The sequence below is a fragment of the Oryzias latipes genome, chromosome 24 (assembly GCF_053564925.1).
Source record: "Oryzias latipes strain Hd-rR chromosome 24, Olatipes_Hd-rR_3.1".
NCBI classification, from domain to species: domain Eukaryota; kingdom Metazoa; phylum Chordata; class Actinopteri; order Beloniformes; family Adrianichthyidae; genus Oryzias; species Oryzias latipes.
In genome coordinates, this window is record NC_136260.1 from 17,531,327 (window position 1) to 17,542,165 (window position 10,839).

The window sequence follows — 10,839 nt, forward strand, 5'->3', positions numbered from 1 at the left end:
CCCCCAATATCTTGATCTTTTTTTGGGATTTTTAAAGATGAATAACAGCGATAAATGTAAAACAAACACAAATAACATAGGCAGTAGAAAATATACTACTTTTTATTTTTTAATTCATTTTTAATTGTGTATTTGAGATTCTTGCCGTCCTTCAAATGGTCATCACAGCATCAATGAAACTTTTTAACTTCTTCTTCTAAATACTAAGCAAACAGTTGTTCAAGCTTTAGGAAAAATAAAATTGTTTCTTCCACCAGTTCAGCAAATGAAAAGAAATGTAATTTCTATTGCAGGGTTCGTTTATATGCCTGCATCAGCTGCTTAACACCTAAAACAGGTGAATATTTAAGGAACAGCTATAGTTTGGGGAAGGAGACTATTGTACTGATTTAATGCTATTTAAGAATATATTTTCCCACTAATAAAATTGATCAAACTTCACATATTAACGACTTTCTGAAAGGTTTTTTTCTGCTCTTAACGACTTTTTACGGTCTGCCCTTATTATCCTCCAGTCAAGTTCAAGTGCAGCATTGGTTATGGGGATATTCAGAAACAGTTCATTGGGACTTTCAGGGTTATGCAATGCCCACCAACAAAACTCTAAGCTGTCAGTTAGCTAACTGGCTAAAGGTCAGGCTCAGATTATGCACCTCTCAATATAATGCTTTGTTAAAGAAGGGAGGAACATATTGCCCTGAGGGCTGAAGTGGCACACGCACATGCACACTTGCTGCAGAGAGCACAGAGTGAATGAGGCTCTTTCTACACCTGTGAGTCGGGTCAAAGTCTGTCAAGCCCTGGCTTATAGTATTATGCTAGATTAGAATCACTCTCTAATAGCAGTCATTCAGTTTGTAATCTCGGTAGCTTTATGCGAAAGAACTCAGAGTTTCAGAGAAAGGTGCAACCAAAACAGAGGCCTTCTACAGTTTCAGCCCCCCTCCTTCTTTAAAAGGTCTTATGACAAGTCAGCTGTTAGTGACATCAGAGATGATGGATCAAGTGCCAAAAACCTTTGCCGGCCAATTGCGCCTCTGCAGCCAAGGCCACTTGAGGGCAAAGGAGTGCAATGGGCCCCAGGGGTCAGGGCACAGATGGGTGGGAGGGAGCACTCTTCAGGGCAAAAACATCTGACCCAAGTGGGAGTTTGTATGTCATTGTAACCAGACCGTGGTCATCTTGCCATCAGCTTGAGAGGACATGTATCATGGACAGGGGTGTGGGGGTGGGGTGTGTGTTGGAAAGTCTGAATTGTTTGCATGCAAATATCCAGATCTTACGACATTTTTCTGAGGCTTTTGTCTGAGACCATTTGGTTTTGAAGCACAGAGGCATGAAGACACCTCATTTTCAACAATAAATGGAAACGTAACTTAATACATTTAAATTATTAGAAAGGCTATTGTGTCATCTCCATTTTTTCATGATGAAAGGGTCATAGCACCACCTTTTATTAAAGTCACAATAACTGTTTTAACACCTGCTTGAAGGTCATATGTATAATATATTATTTTGTACTTGACATCAACTGGACTGTATGTTAAAGTTCTTGTTTGATGGGTTTTTTTCTTTAAAGAAAAAGAATGTGTTAATTTGAGGGTCACCGTGTACAAGTTATTTAATCTACTGATAACTTCTGTGAAAATTATTAAGAGCAGAAATGTATTAAACCCTTTAATCATCAGGTTTTGGGTTATGAAGTCTAAACATTTATTTGATTTTGGTTTTGATTCACATATTCAGGAAAGGAAAAAAGGAAGTTATTACAGCCGGAAGGAAAAGAAAATCTTCTAAATTCTAAGTGATGAAATAAAAAAAAAAGTTTGTATTTAAGGAACAATCTGGAAAATGAAATCAAAGAATAAAGGACAAAACGTGTGTTTGGAAAAAAGTATAATTTCTAATCCACTGAGGAAACTTGTGATTAAACTAAACATCTGTGTTAATTGTCTTGTAATGAATTGAGTTGTGAACGATGTAACTATCAATAATGAATCCAGATATAAAGAATATTTATAAAAGGGTATAAAAGAAATAAGAAGATATTTTAAAAAAATTCAGAATAAATACATTCACTTTGTGTGAACATTAATGCTACTATATTGCTATTATGTTCAGGGCAGAATCTAGAGAAACTTCTTGGTGAGATAACGCAGGAATTTTACATCTAAAACATTGGTTTAGTAAGAACAAATTATCTTTGAATCTAAAAAAGACTAAATTTATGCTCTTTAGGAGGAAATGCAAGGAAGTGCCAGTGGAAATTATTATTAATGATACACCAATTGAGAGAGTGCATAAACATGTGTTTTTGGGTGTAATTATTGATGATAAGCTTTGTTGGAAATCCCATATACTTCATTTAAGTTCTAAAGTGGCTGAATGTGTTGGTTTGATGAAAAGGTGTAGCTTGATGCTTAACCAATCTGCTTTATTTATTTTGTATCATTCCTTTATAATGGCATATCTAAATTATTGTATTGAAGTGTGGGGAAATTGCTACAAAACTAATTTGCATCCTTTAGTTATACTCCAAAAGCGAGCTATCAGATTAGTTCACAAAGTTAAATATAATGAGCACACCAATCCACTTTTTCTTAATACTTTTAATTTAAAATTACAGGACTTGGTAGATTTTAAAACGGCCCAAATCATGTTTAAAGCATCAATAAATTCTCTGCCGACAAACATTCAATCTTTGTTTCAAAACAGAGATGCTGTTAATAAATATAAATTGAGAGAAATCAACATATTCTGTCAACCTAAAATAAGGACAACATTAAAATCGATGTGTATCTCAGTAAAGGGTGTCACACTCTGGAACAATTTATTGGACAACATGAAAACTTGTAAAAATCATTTTAAAGTTATGTTTAAAAGATATATAATGAATGTGTACCAAGTTGCAATGTAACAATGATGAGTATGTGTATTCTCGGACTTTGAAGGATCATTACCAAAGTAGTTGTTTTGTTTTATTTAGTTTTATTCTGTTCCTGTTCCTTTATGGGGGGGTTGGTGTTTGGTCTGAGTTTTTGGGCATGTCTGTCTGTCGTCATCAGGTGTTTTTTGTATGTTAGCGTTATTATGTCAAATGTTTAATTTCGTTGTTTTGTTGTTATGAGTGTTGTTGAGTGGGGGTTTGGATTTTTATAAGCTTTCGCTTCTTCCATTCCCCTTTCAAATATTATTTTCCTAGTCATGTATTGACTTATATTTTATTTTTCCAGGTAAATGTTGATTTGATTTGAAATAAACTTGTTACTATTGCTACTATTATTACTAATGCTACAGTGTTGAAATGGGACAGGTTTTAGGTTTTTTTTCTCCTTTTCATTATTTTTATGGTGTTGATAGGAAGTTAAATGAATTTTCTTTGCTTTTACTTTTAAACTAAACTAAACTAAACTAAACTAAACTAAACTAAACTAAACTAAACTAAACTAAACTAAACTAAACTAAACTAAACTAAACTAAACTAAACTAAACTAAACTAAACTAAACTAAACCTAAAATCTTTCATTCTATATGTGGAGTATCCACTCATATGTGAAATATTCATCCCATTCTACTGTACAGTCTTATGTATTATTTTTTTTATATAGTATTTTCAATATTGTTGGAAAGGAGCTGCTGGAAAAAATTTCATTGTGCACTGCATAATGACAATAAAAGATTTTGATTTCTGATTCCTGATCTATTGACTCTAAGTTCACAGTTGGCTTCCAGAGGCCACTAGATGGCAGTAATGACACATAAATATGAATTTGATAAATATTCATTAATTTAGCTTGTTTTTATTTAATTGTTTTAAAATAAATCTAGGAGAAAACTTTTCAATTAAATATTATTATAATTATTATTTTATTGTATTATAGTAAACAATTATAATGATAACTACTATTTATTTTTAGGGTTGTAAATAATATGTTTTTTTTCTAGTTAAAGCAGAGAGATTTATTTACAAGACAGAACACTAAACAGGGATATTCTAACGTTTGCTCCAGAGTTTCTACATTACGAGGGTACTTGAAAGCAGCATTTTTGTAGTTACTGGTTGCCTCAGCAACGGATCAAACAGCCGCAAGGAGACGTTTCTGTACATTCGGACCAAAACTTTACGGCTTTTTCTTCTTATTTGAGTGCTAGAAAAAAATCTGAAAATGGATGGAAAGGAGAAAGGGTCGAAAAAAAAGAAGAAATCTCTTTCGTCGTTTTCTGCAATTTCGAACGAAACAAACAGCAGGTGAGCTGCGTTTTTAGCCCTTTTTAATTTATTTTAATGAGTTTATCGTGTTTATTCCTGAGCAGTGGTGATTTTCCAATTTGTTTGGATTGTGTGAAACGAACTTTATGAACCTTTTCAGCTTCATGTCCTCAAATGTGACTAACGAAGAGCCAAACGATGAGGGGGACAAAACTCCAGAGAACCCCGAGGAAGAAAGTCACATGGTTAGTTTTTATTTTCTTTAATCAGGACTAACTTTATTACTTACAATGCTCATTGACGGTCTTAAAAATACTTTGAAACAAAACTTTAAATAACTACAACAATGTCCAGATTAAAAAAAGGCAATAAAAATGTTAAAAACCTATATAACAATAATGAAAAATGTAAACAATTTCATCATGTTAACTATTAATTTTATGTCTGATGCTCCAATTCAAATTCGTAGGATGTTTTGTCTTTGTTAATTGATTAGCTATTACAAATAAATTAATATTTTCTTTTCTTTTTACCATCTCTAAAGAAATAAAAGTCAGGGAATTTAAGGAACGTTTTACATTTCAGTACTTTATTACTATTGTTTATATTTTTACAATGTTTTTATTTGTTTATTTTACTTTTTTCATTTTTAGAGAATCCTTAGCCTGCATAGAGATCTGACAGCAGCATTAATCAACATCCAAACTGCAGCTGTTGCCATAGTTGCAACAACAAAACTGGAAAATGCTCAAGGAACCATGTAATTCCATGAAATCGCATGTAAACTGACATTTTTGGGATTTACATCTTATTGTGGCTAAGCTGTTTTTTCACCACACCCATCTGTCTGTTCCACAGAGCGGAGCTGCAGGAGAAAAACGAACAGTCCAGCCAGAAAATATTTGAGGAACTCATAGAAGGGTGGTCAACAGCTCATCAGAAGGAGGCCCACCAGGACTTGCTGGAAGCCTTAGAAAGTCAGCAGCATCTGTGTGCTGCTGTGATAAGAGACAAGAAAATTCTTATTAATGACTTAAAACAGGTAATCTTACATGCACATTTATGATTAATTTATTTCCAAATGAAAGCTGTTCCCTCTTGTCTCATGATTATGATGCTTTAGGAACTGAACCGGAGGCATGAGTCTTATGTAAGGACCTTGAGGAAGAACGCAGAGGAGTTGAACCTGGTGACAGTGATGATGGAGGAGAAAATGAAAATAATGACAGACGTCTACAGGGAAGAGTCCGAACAGATGGAGGTGGAACCACATTCTTCACAATCTCAGTTCTTGAACAGATAAAACTGACCCACATTAAGACATTTTTTTATTTGCAGATATTATGTGCTCGTATAATTGTTTTGCATATGAGACTCAAAAAGTATGTCGTACGAAAAGTGCTGTTTCTGAATATTTTTACCAATGAGTCAACCAACATTCCACACTGCAAAAAAATGCCCTGTAGAAATAAGTTTAAAAAAATCATACTCCATTGGCAGATTGTCTTTAAATAGTAAAATAAAAGTCTGCCAATGGGGAAAGAAAACCAAAAAATTCTTATTTTGAGAAAAAACTTCTAGAAACTAAGACATGTTTGCTTAATCAAAGACTTTTTTCCTTTTGAAAATGTTCTGGATAAGATTATTTTTCTTGCAAGACAGAAAAAAAGGTTCAGTTTTTGCTGTGTACATTCAAACCACAGACCTGGAAAGACATCCAAGTGTACTAATCCTAATGTTCTTGGCAGAGGATTCACCAGCAGGAAGTGGAAATCCTACTTACAAAAGACAAGGATCAATGGGAAAAACAAATCAAGGCACTTTGCGACAAAGAGGTAAAGTAACAAAACAAAATTTTGAGGAGAAAAAATCAATCTTAAATTTGTTTTATTCTTATATTTACGCTGTTTTCATTACAACATATTTCTTTCTAGCTGCAGCTACTGACGGAAAGGAAAAAGAAAGTGAAAGAGTACGAAGAGAAGTGCCATGACAAGATTCTGGGGGATGTTATCAATAATGCAAAATCTAAAGTCTCAGTGAAGGTTGGTCTAGCAGTTTATCACCTGGAGCTCTGCTGTTCAGTTCTATGCAGTCAACGGTTATGACAGGCATTTGTTTGAGAGATACAAAGCAATGTCAATGTGATAGGAAGATCTAATCCTTTAGTGATGAATCATTTAGTGTTTTTTTTATTTATTCATTCTGCAGAACCTTCACAAGAAGGTCCCCAGTGATCTCCTGGTTCCAAAAAACAACTTGCACGCTCAACTCGCCAAACAATCAAAGGAGATGTCAACCTTTCTTAATGGAAGGATTTTCAGGTACTGCAGCTACTTTCATAAATTTGCATAGACAAACATGTACAAGTGTTTATATAAAACAAAATCAAGTATAGTGAGGAAGTTCAATATTTTTTTGTCAGTTATTGCAAAAGGGAAACTTGTACGGACTGAATTATTTTAAGCATTTACTTCTTGTAAGTTTGTTCACCTGGATCAGGTGTGTCTAGTCAATCAGAACATGCCAGAACATTGGAAAACACGCAGGAAAGCGGGCCTTAGAGCCAATCCCTGATTAGAGGATGCTTTCAATAAACATGTTTATGCATGTAAAAACCATGGTTACCTCTATGGAACTGTGTGGAAACAGATAGCTGCTTAGGGCATCTGCATTGTTGGGTCTGCCTGTCTCCCATGCTCCTCTTTACATCAGTCCATAGATTTTCCATCTGCTTCAGGTCAGATAGTTTGCTGGCTAGTCAAGCAGAGTAAAACCGTGGTCACTAAACCAGTTTTTGGCACCACACTTTTTCCTTCCACTCAACTCTCTATTAACCCTTTAACACAGGAGTTAACTAAAATAACACAGGCCGTTGGACATATGACTAAAAGATGGTATCGCGATCAAGGTGGATTAGCTGATTCTAATGTAAAGTGTTGCCTAACAGAATCAGATGATTTATATTGACTAACATTTCACTACTTTAAAGAAAACTCATGGTGTCACACATACAGCTAATTTATTAGAAAAGAAAACTGCATTAAAAATAGCTGCTAGTCAAAAAAGGTCATTGCTAAAGATGCTGGTTAACCTTTTAAAAGTGGAACTGAAGCTAAAGTTCTGGTTCTAAAGGGTGTGCTTAGATGAAGCACTTTATTAACAACCAGCAATGACATTTTGTGTTTTCATTTCTAATAAATTACCCACTTTATGTGTGACACCATAAATTTGCAAATACTGAATTTTATCACAAGTTCCCATTTTTCTGAGTTACAGAATGTAAAGGTTTGTTTTACCTATAGTCGTACCCATGAAAATACAAGAAATAAAGGCTTGACTATTAACAATATTCAGAATTGTGAAAATGGTCTTGTGTATGTGAAATTGATCTTTTTACTTTGTTTTAGCCTCAAGAATGACATTAAAAAGCTGAGAGAAACATACACAGAGAAAGAAAGAGAATTAAAAAACTGCACCGATAAGTTGTATGGGGAATACCAGCGGAGCTACCAGAGGGTCCAGAGGTGTAATCAAATGCAGATGAAAACCAGGTGAGAGATATCTTCTTATTTTTTTGAGGTCAATCAATATGATCATCATGTAAGAATATTTCCTTCAGATGTTTTATATTTTTATTTTTTTATGCAGGCACAATTCAGTTGATGCAAAACAATTTAAAGAGTTGCAGCAAATGATTGATGGAGAGTTGAATCAGTTAGCTCAGAGGGCCTTGACCATAGACTCCTTGATCTGCCAGTACCTTGGTCTACCCTGGAAGCAGGATAACATGGCCATGCTGGAACTCCTCAGTCCGATTCAGGAACAAGTTCCCAATTTTGGTCAACTGAACTATGAAACTGACAAGTGCAACCAAGGAATGATTGAATCTGATAATAAAGAGAAGGAGAAGCTGTGCAAGGAGGCACTGGAGACATCTGTAGATCCACTGTGGGATGAAATGGTGAGAAATTAGTTCAAAATTTTATCTTTCATATGCAGATCAAAGTCAAAAGGTTTTTAGCCTATATTTAAAAACCCGTGTCGTTTTCTAGAACATATTTTCTGCAGAGTGACAATTCCCCTTTGAGTTGTGGGCGCTGCTCTTCTCCATCCATTTACTGAGAGCTCTCTGTTTACTCCCGCTACCTTACAGCCTCTCACACCTCTAACCTCACATTAGTGGTGCAACAAAAATGGCGAGCAATGTTAGGGCTATCCAGCTGTACAGTCGTGAACCAAACGCCAGCTCAGATGAGGAAAATAAAGATGCGCATAGATCTATTTGTCTACAAGTGGATGCATCAGAATGGAGCTGAGCAGGGAAAATCAAGGGCGTTTTGAGTCTGTTCCTGATGCAATTTTAATCTCTGTTCTTCGTCATTGGAAAAATGCCACAAAAACATGTTAAAAAAAAATCCCAAAACATTATTTTCATCTGAGTTGGTTCATAATTAAACATTTTAATGCATGTTTACCTTTGTTTAAACCAAATTAAAACTTTAACTTTTTGATTTTTGTTAATCGCCTGTTTAACATATTTTTGGTTTTGAACTGGAGTGGATCAAGCAGATTTGATGTTGCGTCTTTCATTCATTCATTATCAATGACAGACAGAAAAACCCTTTTACAATGATGAAGTGTTCCATTTGTGTTTACCATGATTCCTTTTTACAAGCCCTCTGTGTGTTTGCAGAAATCTTCTGCTGGTTGCAGTGGAATGATGAAGGCAGTGGAGGCCAGCCCCCCCACAAACTCCTCCATCCATCACAAACCCTTCTTACCTCCTCTGAAACTTCACCCAGGCCTGAAGAGGGAGTCCAGGTGAGTCATCAGTTTAAGGAAAATTTGTTTTCCCCCTTTGTTACTCACTCAAAACCACTGCACACCCTAGCAGACCATAAATCATGTTTGTTTTTCTCTTCATGCCTGATGCCAAATATCATAATAATTCTTAAGGGAGAGCTCAGAAAAACAGATATCTAGCTCCTGGCATGGTCAGGTCTTGGATGCTTCAGAAGTTGGTGCCAGGTGGGAAAGGCTAGCCAATGTCATCCCTGAAGAAAAAGTCAGAATGTGGGAAATAGCACAAAAACAGCTGCTCCAGCACCAGTAAGTCTGTGCAGAAAAAGAATAATTTATTTGTATCAAAATAGACATTTCCTGAGTGTGATTGTTTCCAGTTCAGTGCTACGAGAAATTTCAGATCTCAGTCTTGAGACGGAGAATCTGAGGCAGAAGAACCTGCAACTAAAGAAACAGCTTCAGGAACGCGGCATTTCAGTGGTACGTCTGTTTCTTCTCTTGGACATTTTTGCTCGATGAGGAAATAAAATGTTTTGTTCTCTGTTTACTAGATAGTTTTTCTTAGATAGCCTTGAGCCAATTTGGCATTTAAAAATATTTAAGTCAGAATGTGAAACAGAGGGGATGTTTTCTCTTTTTTAAATATTTTTAACTTTTTCTATTTAGGGCCTTTTTGAAGCATATTTTGGAAAAAAAAAGAAAGTCATCTTTTCAAATTTGAATTTCTTTATCTGTCCATTATCATAAATCATGTTCATGTATAATCTTGGTAAAACAGCCACATGGTCAAGATCAAACAAGATAAATGATGTAAGTTGTAGAGACTTCTAACTAACTGAATGCATCTGACGTGTTGTTTTCTGACAGACCAACTCTTGCGCCTTTGACCCAAAGGAAGGCTGAAGTTGAACATGCATGATCTTTTCAAGCAACAAAGACTGCTATTAAAATCGATGCAATTTGACTTTTTGAATTTTGTATTTCTTATCATCGTAGCTGCTTCTGTCTCTGTTCTGTGTGTTTTTGTCTTTGTTTTTAGCTGTTTTATGCAGATCCTGCACCTTTTACATTTTCGGATATCTCATATATTTGTTACGGTTTCAGTCACTTTGTGTTTTGTTCCTTGATTTCCTGTTTTATTTTGTAGTATTTCCTGTTTTGTTGTTGTTTCGAGATTCTAGCCTGCCGTATGCAGTGGTTTTGTTTTTGTCTTTAGTTTATGTTATTAAACCCTATTCCCTGCATCCTCCTGCCTCCTCTCCTCTCTGCGCCTGGGTACTTCCCATTCCCTCCGTAACAATATTGTCTTGTAATTAAATTCAGTTATTTGATTTTTGTCATGTCTTTGCTTTTTTTTTCTTCTTCTTGTATTTCAGTTTATTTCTGAAATGATTCAAACAATCACTATCATCAGAATACTCCATTATATCATTAATGCCACTTGGGTTCTTTTTCCCTTTGACTGAATTATTGAAACTTTGCCTTTTGTTGTAGCAAATTCTTCTTCGATCAGCAGTTACATGACTCAAAATGCCTCAGCAAGGCATTTAACTGGAGAAAGGGTTGCATTACTTCTGTCTTGGCTGCTTTATTTAAAGTGTGTAAAGGTCTTATTAAAGCCAAAAATTCCTCCATGAAACCAAGAGGAACTTGGTTTGCAGCATTTGTGTGGAACCCCCTTTGTCTATTCTCACAAAACAGGTTAAGACAGATTTTAGTTGCCCTTTTTTTTGTTTTAGTCATTTATCTATATTTAGTTGGGCATGTTTTTGGTCCAAAAACATGCTTCATAGGTTGATTGGCAACTCTAAATTGACCATAGG

At 35.1% G+C, this 10,839-nt stretch overlaps 1 protein-coding gene across 1 annotated transcript; it reads left to right on the plus strand.

Annotated features, from left to right (window-relative positions):
* Window positions 1–4,045: 4,045 nt before the first annotated feature.
* Window positions 4,046–9,980, plus strand: drc1 (dynein regulatory complex subunit 1 homolog (Chlamydomonas)). The gene is made up of 14 exons (XM_023953258.2): window positions 4,046–4,249; window positions 4,371–4,455; window positions 4,864–4,970; window positions 5,069–5,252; window positions 5,334–5,471; window positions 5,959–6,045; window positions 6,145–6,255; window positions 6,422–6,534; window positions 7,621–7,764; window positions 7,862–8,174; window positions 8,907–9,034; window positions 9,170–9,322; window positions 9,394–9,496; window positions 9,884–9,980. Exons 1-14 carry the CDS (start codon window positions 4,167–4,169, stop codon window positions 9,917–9,919), a joined length of 1,785 nt encoding a protein of 594 aa, XP_023809026.1. The 5' UTR covers window positions 4,046–4,166; the 3' UTR covers window positions 9,920–9,980.
* The last annotated feature ends 859 nt before the right edge of the window (window positions 9,981–10,839 follow it).

What these genes read in the sequence shown, in the direction of transcription:
- drc1 (XM_023953258.2), top strand. Translation starts at nt 4,167, where the DNA reads ATGGATGGAAAGGAGAAAGGGTCGAAAAAAAAGAAGAAATCTCTTTCG. An exon ending in TTATTAATGACTTAAAACAG is followed by an intron (nt 5,253 to 5,333) that starts GTAATCTTACAT and finishes ATGATGCTTTAG; the next exon opens with GAACTGAACCGGAGGCATGA. An exon ending in AGGCACTTTGCGACAAAGAG is followed by an intron (nt 6,046 to 6,144) that starts GTAAAGTAACAA and finishes ATTTCTTTCTAG; the next exon opens with CTGCAGCTACTGACGGAAAG.